The sequence below is a fragment of the Eretmochelys imbricata genome, chromosome 11, assembly GCF_965152235.1.
Source record: "Eretmochelys imbricata isolate rEreImb1 chromosome 11, rEreImb1.hap1, whole genome shotgun sequence".
NCBI classification, from domain to species: domain Eukaryota; kingdom Metazoa; phylum Chordata; order Testudines; family Cheloniidae; genus Eretmochelys; species Eretmochelys imbricata.
In genome coordinates, this window is record NC_135582.1 from 65,393,106 (window position 1) to 65,410,530 (window position 17,425).

At 45.4% G+C, this 17,425-nt stretch overlaps 1 protein-coding gene across 1 annotated transcript in view; it reads left to right on the forward strand.

Annotated features, from left to right (window-relative positions):
- The first annotated feature begins 1,384 nt into the window (after nt 1–1,384).
- CPS1 (carbamoyl-phosphate synthase 1) overlaps nt 1,385–17,425 on the forward strand; it is a 123,907-nt gene continuing 107,866 nt past the window's right edge. Inside the window, exon 1 of the mRNA XM_077829747.1 lies at nt 1,385–1,510. Within this exon, the coding sequence (XP_077685873.1) occupies nt 1,385–1,510 (126 nt within the window). The remainder of the gene's footprint in view (nt 1,511–17,425) is intronic.

Below are 17,425 nucleotides of genomic sequence, written 5' to 3' on the forward strand. Positions count from 1 at the left end.
GCCCAGTTTTATGTGTCTGCCTCCTACTTTGAGTGTTCAGTTAGGAGATCCAGGGAGATAAGGCATTCATGCTTTAAAACTGGGGCCACAGTTTTAAATCAGTAATGAGAATAATGTATGAAAACAAATGTATCTTTCTTCCTCAGTTTCTGGGTTCATTATACATTCCCCCCCCCCACTCCAACTCTGTCTAATGGGGAATACCATTACATTTGGGGAACATACTGGAAGGAGTTGCAGGAAATACATGACGCTCACCAATGTTTGGCGAGAATTAGGAAACCGCATGGAGTCCATTTCAGCTGCTGACTTTGTGATCTTTGCTGATATATATTTGTATTGTTACTTGTAGTGCAGCAGCATCTAGGAGCCCCAGTCATAAACTAGGACGCTGTTGTTGTGCTAGGTGCTGTACAAGTATGGAACCAGAAGAAGGTCCTGGCCCAAAGAGTTTACAAGCTTTCCATTTCCCTACTTTCTTTTGCAACATGTTGGTAGCAACCACATTATTTTTTCCCCTTTTGTCCAATATGTGTAACCTGTCCCCAACATCACACACCAGAACTCTAGGAAACCTAATGGGTAGAAAATCTTTCTAAGGTTACAGTCCTGGAGACTACTGGAAGAATAAATGCAGCTGTTCCTAATCTACTTGTTAAATAATATTCCAGAGTACTGCCTTAGTGTATCTGAGCTCTGTTTATTCACTGTATAAATTGGTTTAGAAGGATTAGATTTTTATTGGTGAATGTCTGTAAATGACAATTTCACAGTGCACATGCAAATTGTTGAAAAAAATATCTCCATTGATGATAATCTAAATTTACGGATAGGCAATGTAAGAAAAATGCTTGCTGAAGACTTATTAGAGTTTGATTTAAAGATATTTACTTTGTATATTTTTGTGTGATGTTGACCTCCCGCCCGCAATAATTTCATGCAAATGTTAAAATTTAATGTGATACAAATAGAGAAAATGCTTAAATAAACATTGACAATATTACACACATAAAAATTGTATCAAGCGGATGTATCGGGAAGTTCTCTGGTTGCTTCCTGCAATTCTCTCAGTCCTCCAGTAGGGGCAGTTAGTATTCGATGTATGATGCAACCTAGTCAACATGACCACAGTTCATCTCTGTTGTAAGTGCTCTTCAGAGGAGGGGAGGGAAGAAGGCGGGGCCACACTGAGGACTTTTAATGCCAGAAAGCATGGGAAGGCAAAAGAGAGTGCTGTGCAGTCAATCCAACACGCTGGCTGCTCCTCTGTTTTTTTTTACTGTAATTTGCAGAAGTACCTGATTGCCTGTATCTAAGTCTAAAAAAATACAAGTAGGATATATCTTTCTTTTTTTAACTTTAGTTACCAATCAACCTATTCAAGATGACAAGAATTTTGACAGCTTGCAAAGTGGTGAAGACTTTGAAAGGCGGATTTGAGTTTTGCAATGTGACTGCTCATCATCACTGGCGTTTGTCAAGGTCCGGTACCAGATTTTTAAGTGTCAAGGTAATGATAACCAAGCTCTCGCTAGTATATGTTTAGTGTGCAAATAAACCGCTTGATGCAGATAAGTTGACTGACTTAAAACTGAGCCAAATTAGGCTTCTAAGCCTTACTCTGAGCCTGCTTGGCTACAGGGTTTTATTGACTAGGACTCTGTAGTCAGAGCTGAAATTGTAGGGTGAATTGCACTGAAAGGTGAAAGTTCATTATTCCTGTTAAATATTATAGAGGTATTTTCTTTTCAAATACCTTAGATCTCCAGAGTGCTGATAGCGAAAGGAGCTGATCTTCTTGTTTTAATAGTAAAATACTTACATGCCTGTTAAACTGGGCATGTGATTATGTTTATTAAAAGGGGTTATACTGGGGTTTGGCCCTGAAACTCTTAATACATGATACATACAGTCCTGTGCCTCACACTGGAGCCCTTTATTTAAGTGGCTGAAATAGTATCAGTTTAGCTCCCAGTCTTCAACACAGAGGGCTGAAGTCACCAGCCGCTCCTTTCTCTAGCTTTACAAGTGTAACTCAGTTGATTTCAGTGGAGTTATATTGGTGTAAAGCTAGTGCAGTGAGGCATTGGGCCCTGTGTGTAAATTCTGTAGCACTTGCAACAAAAGTTTCATCATCAGACAGACCCAGACTAGAACAGGCCTCTGCCTATGTAACCTGCCATGGGTGCTGGAACAATTTTGATAGTGGGGTACTGAGAATTATTGAACCAAACTGTAAACCCTATATGTAATGGAAAGTACATCAAACCAGGGGATGCTGCAGCACCCCCTGCACCCCTAGTTCCAGCACCTATGTAACCTGCTGCCACAGTACTATCAACAAGCATCAGAATCATAACTATGGGGAGTGTTATAGGAAAAGCTGTAGGGGAAGCCAATGGGTGTTATCTAACATAGTTAATTTCCACCATATGAGACTAATCATCATTGTCTCTATCCACTGAGGCCTCCAGTTTCCCTAGACACATTTGTAGGCCATTGAATTACAACAGAGAGCAGCTCTCTTAGCTCCCGCCAGAGATCTGTTAATCTTACATCACAAATCATTGTAAAGATGAAGAAAACTGAAGGAGGAAAAAGGCATCTCTGCTTCTTGCATAGGAGCCAACTCGTGTTGGGTCCCATCTGACATCTAGGACTATGGGCTTTGAAAGAAAAAGAAGCATGAATTATGGAAGTTGGCAAATATGGTAACATTCTTAACTAGGACACTTGCATTGTTATTGGTTTATTTCTGGTGGAGCCTGCCATCTTGCTTCTTCCCTTTCCCAAGAATCTACTGTGGACATGAATTATCCCCATGTCTGCCCCTGACTTAAAATCCAATGCAGAACCCTTCCTTCTGCAATGAAACCCAGGGCTGCTTCAGCCTCTGCTCAGGTCAGGAGAGCAGGAGATCTTCCTCTTGTGATGGCAACTGCAATCCTGCTTGGCAAATTAAACACCTGCCATCCTTACAGCTCTAGCCAACACAACCATTTGAAGAAGAGACATACTTAAATAAAAATCATGCATGTGGAACAAATGATATAGCTTTCCACACTGTAAATATGCAAGCCAGAGGCATTCAGTTCAATTCAATGAGACTTTATTGGCATGAGAGGCTAGAGTATGTTGAAGTGCTGAAAAAGCAAGACAGACCCTTCCAATGTGTATTAGAGGATCTGCTTGGGACAGGGTTCTGTGCTGGGGATCTGATCCCCGGTTTCCATTTGTCACCAGTGTTCATTCCTGACCTGGTGGCAGGTTGCTACAGATTGCAGTGTCATTTCTGCCATCTCTCGCCTTCTTCCCACGGTCACTGATTCAGCATTTGGCACAAATCTCCCTTTGTTTTTTACGTTTCACGGTAGTGAAGTATCTGGTGATACTAGTATCGCTAGGGTGATAGTCATATGCTGGGCTCTGGACCACTTTAGATTGTTGATGGATTTGCTTTGGTTTTCCCAGTGACAAGTATATTGGCGTTTAATGTTCTGGTCTGGCATCTTGTACTTTTTTAAAGGACAGATCTATAGGGGGGTATGCACATATACTGTAACTCGTCAACAGGACTGCATAAGGACAAGGCCCGCATGGTCACTTTATAGGAGTCTGCTAGGTTGGGTGGCGCATCCAGTTAAAAAGGTTATGACACAGAAAACTGCCCAGCTGTTTTGGTCTTGTTTTAGTGTCCTCTGTGTGGTAGCTAACTCTAAGCTTATAAGGCTACAGAGTGATTTCCTAACACAATTAGCTCTTTGTCGATAATACATTCATCCCAAAATACACCTGTTCATCTACTGTATTATTTAGTGGTCTTTTTAATGGTAGCTTTTGGAATATTTAAGAAGGTGTGACCTTAAAGCCATTGAAGGTGATAAATGCAAGCGTAGCTATGTGTTGGCTGGTGGGTGGTTGATCAAGGGCAGTGTGGTAAGATTTACCATGAATAAAAAGAGCTGAGCATTTATACGTTTATAAGTGGGTTGTGACAGGCTGCTTGCTATCTTCATCATGACTCCTTCACTGCTAGACAATTGGCATCAGCAGCTTCTTTCCGAGGGTTTTCAGGCACGTGGCCTGCCCTATTGTATAATGGCATAAGGGATGGGTGGGAGGCTGATGCAAGCAAATAACATGCATGTTCTTTTTGTTTTGCTCATTTATGTGTGGTTAATGCCTTCCAAATGTGTGCTCTGCCCAGGGAATGGTTAAACTTATGGAAGATGAATGTGGAAATAACATCTTCTGGCTTTATCTTCTTAATGAAGGTCACAGCAAAGATATGTAAACACACCGCTGGCTGGGCTATATGCAGGGGTGAACTTTGGAATTTTGGATCTAAAAACATGAGCTAAAAGGCCAGGTCCATTACCCTGAAGGCAGCAGCAGGCTCATAAACCTCTAGACACAATTTATCCACTAGCGGGGGACAAAGAGCCACATGATGTTTGCCTGGCTGTTATTACTCCTGGGGGAATTCTGTGCTATTGCGCACACACATAATTAATGTCCCCTGCAGATTTTTTTTGTTCCCTGAAGAAAAAAATTATATTCTGACAAGGAAGCAAAGGGAAACAGAAAGAGTGGTCATGCGCCTCCCCAGCAGCACAGGTGTATCATTTCAGGCACCTGGAGCAGCTGGCGGAGAGGTAAATCACTGGCGGGGGGGGGGGGGGGGGTGAGGCTCCTGCCCTGCGCCAGGCTCAGCTGCAAGCCCTGACTAGACTGGGGAGGACAGAACTTCCTCTTCTTCTGCAAGGAGCTGTCAAGCTGGGTCTGGGTCAGACCCACCACCAGAAACCTTCCTGGCTGAAGGAAGATCCACCCCCACCCCCCTGCTTCTAGCCTTCATTGCTCCTCAGCCACAGGAGGAGGGGTTACTGTATAGGGAGCTGTCCCCCCATCCATCCAACCCCCATGCATCTGAACCCCCCCATACCCAGACCCTGCTGCTGAGCTCACCCACCCTGCTGAGCCTCACCCCCCCCACTGAGCCCCACCAACCTTCACCTGGAACCTTCTGCAGAGTCCCGTTGCTCCTGTGCATCCAGATCCCCCATTGACCTGCCTGCACCCATATTGCCCCACTCAGAACTCTCTCAACCCACACCTGGATCCCCCCACACTTGGTTCCTGCTGAGCCTGCCTGCCCACAGCTGGTGTGGCTGGCGTGGAGGGGCAAGGCCCTGAGGTGTTTATGGAGCAGACCCAGCCCTTGTGCTGTGTCAAGTGCATCTCACTGATGAGTCAGTGTTCTGGAGGTGGGGGGCTGCCGGGTGATCTTCCAGCTCCGTGAAGCCGGTGGCCTATGTGCCTCACTGCCATGTTGGACCCTCCACATATATTTACTGACAAATAAAATTTGCATTTTTCTGGCACAGAATTCCCTCAGGAGTACGTGATGTAGGACACTAGTAGACTAGGTCAAAAATTTTAATTCAAAATTTTTGGATGAAAAGTGACATTTGAGAAAACAGAAATTCTCTCAAAACATAGGTTCATATAGTTTTTTTTCAATAAACCCCCCACCCAAAACTTTGCTTGTTGTTTTTTTCACACCTCCCTCCCCTCAAATTTAGCAAAACTTTTGATGAAAATAACTTCAATTTTCTTAGGATTTTTTCATGGAAATTAAAATACATGTCCCTTGCAACACTAAGCACTAGTCTCAGGTGTTTGTACAGTGAAGAGCAGACCTGATTTTTTGCAGTTTTTTCTAGAAGTGGTGAATGTTTCAACTTCCAGGTTTGACTTTCATTATGGATCATTTGGCCACCACCTTCTTATTCAGCTCATATCTTTGCAGAAACTACCTTGCTAGCTTATATAGTTAGAGCTGAGCAAACAGTTTGCAATTAAAATTTTATCTTCTTCTCACAGATTATCAGCTGAGCAGATAGCAGATTCATTGTTCAAAATTATTTGATTGTTTTTTTAAATCTATTTTGGCAAATTACTTCTAACTCTACATTGATCAAGAACAGTTTTCTGCAAGTTGTTGGTATCCACCATTTGACTCATGCTGATCAAATATGAGATGGTATTTCTGGTCTATGATAGATAAGTACATGAGAACTCTTGATACAAATGTAAAATCTGATCTTCGCAAAATCTTGTGCACTTAGAAATTTTCTTCTTGCAAACTTTAGTGACAGTAAAATTAAATGTCATCAATGTGTGAGAAAAGCAAACATGCTTGGGGCAGGGGGGAGAGGATGAATGTTGCCCAAGCAACTTTATTTAGAAACAGGGAATTTTAACAAATATTTTCTCAACACACTAAATTTGGAGAGTGAGAATCATCCTATATAAGCAGAATGAGATGGGAATGTTCAGTTATCCATCCAATCTTAGATCCGAATGGGACTGATTTTTTGCTAATACTCTAGGAGGCAAAGAATTCTCAAAGTATTTCTGATATCAGGTTGAAAACTAACAAAGACAAAGTAGTAGGTTTCCTGTGCTGGTTGCTGGTGGTGGGATGATGTATTAGGTAAGGACTTGTGTATGCATGAACAGTAGTCCACTTAGTGACACAAAGGGGTGAGGTAATATCTTTTGTTGAACCAACTTCTGTTGGTCAGAGACAAGCGTTTGAGCCACACAGAGCTCCTCATCAGTCTGGAAAACTTACTCAGTGTCACAGCTAAATACAAGGGACAGATTGTTTTGCATAAGTGGTTAACACACATTTAAAAGAACTACTCAAGGTGAAGTGGCCTGTTAACACCTCTCCAGTGATGGCGGGGAGGGGGAAAGAAGGGGGAGCTAGGAGCTGGGCAGTGGGGTTCAGGGCTGTCCCTACCCATATGCAAAGTACGCAGCTGCGTAGGGCACCAGGAAATTTGGGGCACCACGTTTCCTGGTGCCCTACGCAACTGTATGCTGCTCCCGCCCCTGCTCCACCTCTTCCCAGCCTCGCCCCCACTCCACCCATTCCCCAAAGCCCCCGCCCTGCTCCGCCCCTGCCCTGTCCCCACTCCCCTGAGGACTGCAACAGGGCCGGGCCTGCGCTCACCGGCGGTGGGAAGTGCAGTGACCCGGCCCCAGCCGGGGGTGGTTCCCCCTGCCCCCCAAGCCCAGCCCCTACCCTCCCGCACGAAAGTCTGGGCCCACCCCCAACCCCCACATGGAGGCCTGCCCCCCTCCCCATGGAGGGGCGGCGTAGGGCCCCAGAATAGCTAGGGATGGCCCTGGTGGGGTTGTTAGTGGGCAACAGACTGTTGTAATAAGCCATAAATCCACTGTCTTTATTAAGACCATGATTTTTAGTGCCAAGCAAAGTTATGAGATTAAGCTCCCAGGCTTGTCTTTTGAAGGTATTGTGCGGGTTGCCTTTGAGGATGAGGACTGCGAGGTCAGCGATAATGTTCACCCACAAGTAATAGTGTTTTTGTCTTATCACCCAAGGGGGAACACTTTTCGCACAGGCTATGTCTACACTGGAGACTTTCCAGCAGCACAGCTGTACCTATGGAGCCGTGCTGCTGTAAGATGGCTTGTGTAGCAAAGACGGGAGAGAGCTCTCCTGTCGACATGATTAAACCACCCCCAACGAGCGGTGGTCGCTACGGCGGCGGGAGAAGCTCTCCCACCAACACCACGCTTTGCACACTACCACTTATGCCGACAAGGCGTATGTCGCCCGGGGGTGTGTGTTTTTTTTTTTCACCCTCCTGAGCGACAAAAATTTTGCTGACCTAAGTGGTAGACATGGCCTTGGTCTGAGTACATTTCCCAGCTCAGGTCTACACTACAGACCTATATCGGTATAAGTACTGTCAGAGTGCGTGGCCGTCCCTCCCTGTCACTCTCGGAGGGAGGCCACACCTCCTTACTCTCACGCACCTGCAACCTGTCGTCCTAGCTCTGGCAGACAGCAAACAAACACAGGCCTCATGGCCTAAGGTGCGGAGGCTGCCTCCCCAGGGGTGGGGTGACAGCGGGGGGTAGGGGACCCTAGGCCCACCCTACTTCACCAGGTCCCAGCCCAGAGCCCTAACCGTGTTCCGCCACTGGGTCAGCGGGGATCCGGCTGCAACACGCTCACCTGGCCTCAGGCAGCAACTCAGCCAGACTACCGTCAGCTGTCCCTGGGCTACTTCCTCCCCTCCCCTCGGGGTGTACCTGGATCCGGGGGTCGTCCTCCAGCTCTCCAGGATACACTGCCAGTGGCAGTCCAGCAGCTCCTCGGTGTCTGGGGAGATGGACAGCTCTGGAAGGTCTGGGGCGACGGACAGCTCCGGAAGATCTGGCGAATCCTTGGGGCAGCAGACGTCCTCTTCGGCTTCCCATGCCGGGGCAGGTGGGAAGCATCCATCTTCCTGGGTGGCTCCAGCCCAAGTGAGCTGCAGGGCTCACCTTTTGCACTCCCGGTACTGTCCCTCTGCCTCCAGCATGGCAGGCATGGCCTTCCTGGCCCCACCCACCAGGGGGCGGGCAGTAGTCCCTCCCTGTCAATCTCGGAGAGAGGCCACGCCTCCTCACGACAGCTACCTTGCTCAGAGCTATGAAAAATCCACACCCCTAAGCAACGGTTATACTGATCTCACCCTTGTGTAGACAGCACTATGTTGACAGGAGAGCTTCTCCCATTGACATAGCTACCATCTCTCGGGGAGGTGGATTAGCTACACTGACAGGAGAAGCTCTCCTGTTGGTGTAGGAACAGCAGCGTTTTAAGTGTAGACCTGTCCCCAGACCTGAAGAAGAGCTCAGTGTAGCTCGAAAACTTGTCTCTCTCACCAACAGAAGTTGGTCCAATAAAAGATAATACCTCACCCACCTTATCTCTCTAAAATCTGATGACTGACAGGCTACAACGCTGCATACAGTAGTCAACTTGTTTGAAAAATCTCACTGAAACCCTGGATTATTGGACGTGGATGAACAGAAAAGGAAAAGCAGATGAGTTAGTTGCAGTTCATTTAGAGATGAGCTTGAAACAAAACTCCTGATCAGAATGCTGTTTCTCCTCAGCCTTCGGGGAACTTCAGATCTAGATCTGGATCCAGTATTTCCAGACCAAGTGCTTCTCAGCTGTGTGGGAGGAAAGAAATTGGCTCCTACAATGGAGAAGAGTTTGGCTTCTGAGCTGATCAAAAAATGGGGCGAAAATTTGTTGTTTCCATTTTACTGTTCATTTAGTGACCCATTCTCATTTTCAATGAAATTTTTCATAATATATTTCTGATATTTTAATGGAATTTTTTTACCCAAATTTGTTCCCTCATTTTCAGTGAGTCAGTAAATGAGAATTTGAAACTGACTTCAGTAAAATTTCCATGAAAATTGGTTTGGAAAAATATTTTGGAAAATTCCACAAAAGTTGTACAATGTTAAGAACACCAACTGTCTTTTTGCAGTTAGCTTCATTTAAAAAAAAACAACAACAACCATTTTCTGATCGGATAAAAATTGTGTGGAAAATTGTGACCTAGTCTCCTTGAATTAGGGAGATGATGAAGAAATAAGAGACAGTGCCACCAAGAGCATGCTGAGTCTGATACTGGACTGGCGTGTTTCCCAAGAGGAGTATGACACCCAGTAAAACACTAACATGGATGAACTAGGAAAGAAAGGATTTAAGATATAGGATAGCAGATGTGACGAGTTGGTAAAAATAAATAAAATAGAGTTGTCAACACTGAGTATTGATATTATGGTTAAGACAGCAGTTAGGCAATTGCTCTATGGATGCTGATGTTACTGTTGACACAAGTGCTGTAGACTTTAGGGAAAAAGAAGCAGGAACTGGAATATGTGCATGAAGCAAAACCATCATTCACTCATGTAGCACAGTGATACAGCATTGCAGTCCAATACAGTCCATTGATTCTGCCATCGTGGTACATCGTGGACACTTTTACTGCATTAAAATTTTGCTCTTGCCCTTTGTCAGCTGGAATCCTGTTTGAACAGTCTCTCGTGTAAGATGTTCCTGTTTCTGCTCTGGCCAGGTAGACCAAGAGAGCAGCCTTTACAAAAATATTTTATATATATTTGGTTCTGTTGCTTCCATTCCTATCTTGAACAGGGCACATGCAAGAACACGGTTGTTCTTTCTTTTAATACCTTCTTTCTGAACTTTTTTTGAACCTCTGTGCTTGAGAGGGGCAGAAATGTGGGTATATTTTATTTGGAGATGGGCCTGAGACACCACAAAGATCTAGATAGCTTTAGGCCAGGGTTCTGGTTTAAGGCACAGTCAGGGATAGGGTTTGCATGCAGATTCATTGCACAAAACTTGTTTTTGTTGTATCTGAGCCCCACATAGAAAATAAGGACCAGTGGACCTATTAATGTGTAACAGTCTCTAGAGCAGCATCACAGCATGGAGTCTGGACTTTTATGGGAGTTAATAGAAAAATAGTGAAAAAATCATCCCATCGAACTTAATAGAGAATCAAATCCTGCCTGTAGAAGTCTATAAATTTTTTAAAAAAACCCTGAAGAAATTGTATAATTCTCTATTAAATTCTATAGGTTTTGACTTGAATTATCCTAGAACTTTCTGGGTTTCATCCATATTAGATTTTATATAACTTTTGCATAATTGTACCCGACCTGTCCCCTCCCCTAAATACACCCAGCCAGAGCAAAGTCTGCTGAGTCGCTGGATTTGGGCCTGCATGAAGATTTCATGATTTAAGTAAATTTTTCTAGAAAGTGGCTGATGGAGAACATAGAAGAATGAGCTCCCAGGAAATGGGACCGACCCTGCTCCACCAACATATGTCAACCCTGAAAAGGAAGGGATGCCTCAGAGAGAAATTCAGTCTTCAGAGCAATTCACCCCTTACCTCTTCTACTGACCGGGGTGATGGCTGGCTTTGTCATGGGGATTCTGGTCAACTGGAAGCAGACTTGAGACCACTAGTTGATTTCACTTGGAAGAAGGGGGCCTCAGGGAATGTTTACTGTAACAGGGGAGTTAACATAATAGGGTTCACTCTAATGGAGTTTAATTGCATTTCAGAAACGAGCAGCGATACTGCAGCTCGTATCACGTAGTCCAAGTCCAATGCAGTTAAGTAGGGATGTAAAGAGTAATATAAGCCAGAAAGGCGTGTAACTAGAGAGACAAACTGGTAAGGAGAGGATTGGAAGATCTAAAAAAACAAACACAAAATAACCCACCAGGAGCAAGCTAAAAATATAATTAGAAGAGGAAAATAAATAAATCAAATGCTGGGTTTTGAGACTATTTCAGACAGCTATCAAAGTGCTGTGCAAAAATATTTGAGGCAGGCAGAAAGTAAAAGAGAAAATTGGTCCATAGGAATTGGAGAGAGGGATTGAGGAAACAGCAGATCAGTTAAGGAGTTGCTATACTTCTGTCTGCTCAGAGAAGGAGGAGGATGAGTGAAATGGAGATCCTATTTCCAGATGGGCTGGGGAGAAGTTAGTGCACAGATATACAAGAGAAGGAAAGGCACTCTTGTAATTAAGAGTGAACTGGGACTTTGGGGATCTGGGATCAATCCCCAGATTTGCTAAAAGTTTACTTAATCTCTTTGGTCAGTTCTCTTTTCTGTAAAATGAGGATAATACTTCCTTTTGTCCATCCTTTGTGTGTCTTGTCTACCTAGATTGTAAGCTCTTCTGGGCAGGGACTCTTACATGTATGTACAGCACCTCTTACAATGGGGCCCTGATCTTGGCTGGGACCTCTTGATACCACTGTAACACAACTAATAATGAAATTCTTGTGACTAGAATAGAACAGTTATTGAAGTAGCTTCCAGCACAGGGATTACACATTGCTTTGACCCATGGAATTCAGATACAGAGCCAAAGTTCCCCAAGGCTCCAGGGGAGTTGGAGATTTGGAGTTCAGGACTATTATAGAGACAGGCCTAAGCTACAAATTTCCTATCCAGCTCTGAATCCAGAACTGAACGTCTCTACAGTTTAGGAGGTTTGTATCCAGTGTTCTGGTTTGTTTCCCTCTCTGTTTGAACAAAATCAGAGCTGGCCCAAATTGTCACCCTAAGGTCAGACTGAATCTGAATCTCTCTTGAGTTTTAAAACAAATTGAGTTCATTTTCGTGTTTTTTTTTTTAAATAAGAAATATTCCTCCTTCTCTGCTCTTCCTGATTTTTAGCCAGGAGCAAATATAAATATCTGGCTTGGCTGAAATCAGGAATCCTGGAAATTGCAAAGGAGGGGCTGATTATGTGTAATTTTCAGTTGGATTTCTAGACCAAAATTGCTTAGAGTTTGCTTCAAGAGGCCTTTCTGCCTCTGCGGGGAGACTCCAAGCTTGCTATAACTCTATTTGATCTTGAGGAAGAGGCTGCATTACACTTTCAGCACCAGGAATCTGCTGCTGAAGAAATTTAGGCACTGCTACATCCGTGGCATTTTCTACCCATCTGGCCAGTTGACTGCTCCATGAGAAGACAAGGGTGTATCCTGGAACAATCGTGGTCTGTCCTTAATAAATGCTTCCTGCTTCAGAAAACTGCTTCTAAATAGAGAGAAACAAACGGGCTCCCACACAGCTCAAGTTCCAGCGTGGTTCCTTTGTTTACCAGTGACCACGTACTATCTGGAACTCTACAGCACATCTAGTGGCTGAATAGCAGACTGCAAGTAAACATAGCATTACAAAGACAATTGAAGAAAGTGTGGGAGCCAGTGTAACTCACACACCTCCTGGTTTGGTATTCTGTCCCATTTAGTGACACTGAGACTACTTAGAGAGAGAGATTAATGAGTCTGCTCTACAGCCTTAGCTAAGAGCCATATGGCTTTTAGCTCATGCAGTAGAGGCTCATGTATTTAGCTGCAGAGGTCCCAGGCTTGATCTCGCCCACTGACGACCGGAAGACTGTCGGCGTTATACTGGCTGTAGCAAGAGTATATTGAAGCGGGGAGAAATAAATCCTGGAAGTAAGTGAGGGGTTACCCTGCCTAGCAAGCCTAAATAGTGGAGAAATGCTTATTGGTTCATTTTGCTAAGCGATTTGAAGCAGGAAAAAAAAAAAAAAACCTCAAGAGAAACCTGGAATTATGAAAAATTCTAATAAAGTAGAAAGGATTATGGCAGGTGCATTAACGTTAATTCTGGGATAGTGATATTACAGGTCTCAGAAACATTCTCTAGACTACAAATGGAATGCTGCTAGAATAGGGAATGTGGCTAAAAGAAGCTTTTTAAATGCATGCACTGCATGGCAAATACATATCAGTTGAGGAAAATGGTTTTCCTTTACTACACATTTATGCAGTGCCTAGTGCAATGGCGTCCTGATGTAGTTGAAGCTTCTACGTGCTATTGCAAGTATACAGGAAATCTAACAATAATAATTTACATGTTAATCCTGAAAGGTGTTAAAGTGCTTCACAAACTGTATTCAGGCAGCACTGTTAAACTGCGGTCACTGCTGGGGAAAGAGATTAGTCAGACAGCAGCCAATACACTTCCCAGTTGTGGCAGGAGATGAAATTTTAGTGCAGGCTACCAAGGAAAACTCCTCTTCTGAAAAATGCCAGAGTTCATACAAAGTAGGATGGAACTAGGGTTGAAACCTTTCTAATGGCTGGTAGCCGGACCCCTGAGGCGTCACCCTTTCTCTGCCTCTCCCCCCCTCCCCCACCCCGATTAAAAAAAAAACCAACAACGGACATCAGGTCTTGTCAAATGGCATCAGGACACACAAGACAAAACCTGGACTATCCAGGTGGAAACTGGATGGGTGACAACCCTAAAAGGAACTCAGTTTTTAAGTGGAAATCTCCTCTACAGTAAAAACTGATAGGCCCAAGGGGCCTTTTTGTGGTCTGTAAGGGTACATCTACACAGCAAAAAATAAAAAAAAATCCCCACAGCCGTAAGTCTGAGTCTGGGTCGGCTGACTTGGGCTTACACCATGGCATTAAAAATAGCAGCATAGGTATTCCTGCCTGGGCTGGAGCCTAGGCTCTCGTAAGTGGGGAGGGCCTCAGAGCTGGGCTGTAGCCCAGGCCAGAATGTCTACACTGCTGTTCTTATCCCTGTAGCACTAGCCCTGCGTGCCCGAGTCAGTTGACGCAGGCTCCGAGACTTGCCAGCATGGGTGTTTTTTGCTGGGTAGATGTAGCCTCAATCACATTTCCTATTAAATAAAAGTAGGCTAGCAGCTCAGGGATGTGCTAATGCCCACACTAGAAATGTGAGTAAGAGTAGTTGTTCCAAGGATGCTGAGTAAACAAACAAGGCTCTTAGATGATGATAGACCAAGGAGAGGGAAATATCCCCACATCTCACCCTAGCTCTAGGCATGCATGCATGCAGGGGATAGTTCACCAGTGCTGCAAAGGGTCTGTACAAAGTCCATTGAACTCCTTAAATCTCTGCATAGGACTGTGTGGGTGTCTGTAGGTAGAATGGTTTACAATGGTTGTGTAGGGATGTCTGAGAACCAGCTGTGTGCTGCAGAAATGACTTCTGGGCTGGTCTTGTGTCTGCTGAAGCAGAAGCCTGTTATGGGGACAGGCCCACGGGGTGGTGGTGAGGGATCTGGGGTGTGGGTGCACATTTACAACTGGTACAGAGGGCTAGAGGTTACAGCAGCAGCCCCTATCCCAGGTTGTTTTGAGGGCTAGGTCTTAACTCCCTAAACCACTCTACCTGCATAGAGCTGGCTTTATGTAGGTTGCATGCATTATCCTCTAAGAGAACAACATCTTCTGAGGCCAAGAGTTTTTAAAAGAATGGGGTTCTAAGGTTGGGCTCCTAAGTTGATATTCAGGGTTGGAGTTTTCAACAGCACCTAGGACAGGGGTGGGCAAACTCTTTGCCCCTAGGGCCACATCTGGGTGTGGAAATTGTATGCAGGGCCCTGAATGTAGGGCTGGGGCAGGGGATTGGGGTGCGGGAAGGAGTGCGGGGTGTGGAAGGGGGTGCAGTATGCAGGAAGGAGCTCAGGACAAGGAGTTGGGGCAGAGGAGGGGTGCAGGATGTATGAGGGGGCTCAAGGCAGGAGGTTGGGGTGCAGGAGGGGTGTGGAGTGCAGGAGGGGGCTCAGAGCTGGGGTTCAGGGTGCAGGAGGGGTGTGGCGTGCAGGCAGGGGGCTCAGGGCAGGGAACTGGGGTGCGGGAGGGGGCTCAGGGCAGGGGGCTGGGATGTGGGGGCAGGAGGGGGTTCGGGGTGTGGGCTCCAGCCTGGCGCTGCTTACCTGGAGCAGCTCGGGATGGCAGCGGTGCACATCGGGGTCAGGGCAGGTTCTCTGCCTGCCCTGACCCCGCGCCACTTCCGGAAGCGGCCGGCACCACGTTCCTGAGGCCCCTGGGGGGGGCGGGCAGGGAGAGGGGGCAGAGGGCTCTGCAGGCTGCCCTCGCCTGCAGGCACTGCCCCCAGCAGTTCCCATTGGCCGGGAAGGGGGAACCATGGCCAATGGGAGCTTTGGGTGTGGAACCCACAGGTGAGGGCAGCGCGCGGAGCCCTCTGCTTCCCCCTCCCCCAGGGGCCGCAGGGACGTGGTGCCGGCTGCTTCCAGCAGTGGCGCGGGGAGCTCAGCGCCATGTGGGGAGCAATCCTGCTGGCCGGATCCAAAGCCCTGAGGGGCCGGATCTGGCCCACAGGCTGTAGATTGCCCACCCCGGACCTAGGAGCACAAGTCCCAAGGAAAATCTAACCCCATAGCCCCCAGATGAGTGCCTTGATTTTTAAAGGTTCTGGGCAACCGGCAACTTCTATTGAAATCACCTTTCATTTTCAAATGCCACTTGTGGTCCATGTGCTGCAGACCCTTTTTATTTTAGTGGCTGTAGAAGGTCTCTCTGAGGAAGAAAGCTCTTCTATAGGCAACGGAGCATACAGGCCCTCTGCGGAAGGAACCACTACTTTGGAATGAGAAGTTCATCGGACTGATCAGCACTGTGAGATTTGGAGATCGATTGAGCTATATTTCATTAAGTAATAGTTGAGGCTGGAATTGTCAGAGGGGCCCTAGGGAGTTAGCCACACAGCTGCTATTGAATTTTAGTGGGAGTTGGGCGACCTTGTATATCTCTACCCATGGATACAGACACCTAGGGGCATGTCAGGGGGGCATGTCTTTAGCACCTCCCCATAAAAAAAATAGGGATTGCATTCATAAATAAACGAAATACTGAGTTTGGAACAGACACTCATTCATCTCACTTGATTAAGCATGGACAAATTTAGTCATGGTACAAAACTATTCATTAATGTTATACTAAACAGCTAAATGTTTTTATTAATTTTCACCTTTAGTCCCCACAAATTAAAAAAAAAAAAAAAAAAGGCCCGGGCAGTCTGGTTTCTTCCATAGAGAGGAGAACCGTACTAATTTGCTCAGGTGACTGGGAGACCCCTTGAAAATGACTGAATGTTGCACAGTAGTAAGTGAATGGAAAAGAGAAAGGAAGACGCAAAGATAGTACTTCAAATGTATTTGAATTCAGTTACTTGTCAAATGTAGTTTTTACAATGTCTTGTCATATACTAATAAATGAACTGCAGTGTATTTATAACAGCAATGAAGTTCTTAATATGTGACATTTTGGATGAATGTTTGCTGTGATTGTTCAGTGCTATAAATGAAATTCCTCCTGTCTTGAGTGTTCATCTAATGTGCCACAAATGGAAAGTAGTTTCTCCATCCCCTTCTGCAGCAAAGTGATGGTGGCGTTTTCTTTTTAACAACAAAATGCAAGGGATCACCCTCTAAGATATGCAGAAAGCTGCTTCCAGCAGCGACAAGCTTAGCACAGCTCCTCTAGCCTTGGCCACTGGAATTTCCATATTGGCTCACAAGACTACTGCTACTGCTTTTGAGCCAGCCCTATTTGGGTCCTGGCTGTGGTATTTTGTCAGGACTGCATGCAGAGTTTGGCTGCCAGATGGGGACTGCTAATTTGTTAAATCAGCTCTAGGGAAAGGCGTAGTGTGTAGTCGTTAATGCTCAGAACGAGGAATCATTTGCAGGACTATTCCCAGTGCTCCCACTGACTCATATGACTGTGGGCAACTCAAATAACCTCTCTGCCCTAGTTTGCTCAGCTGTAAAATAGATCATAATTCCACAAAGCATTAAAAAGCTAACCTTCGCTATCTGTTACTGCACACTTACCACAGAGATCTATTTGAAGTAAAGGAGAAAATTGAAATAGTGTCAGATACCATCGATAAGAAATGCTGGCTTTTTAATGGGGATGGCTGTACTTATCTTCCATGCAAGGGTGTTGTGGCTTAATTAATGTCATAAAGAGTTTTGAAATCCTCCTATGAGCAGTGGTTGTAATTACAAAATGAAAGTGTTAGGTCACCAGTCCATAGCCACAGCAGTCTCTCTGGGCATAATTCCTACCTATGAAAATTAGCTCGTCTAAGTGGGAGTGCAGTCACTGACTTTCATGGGCTGGGAGTGGAATACAAATGTGATGGTATAGTTACAGAAACTCTAG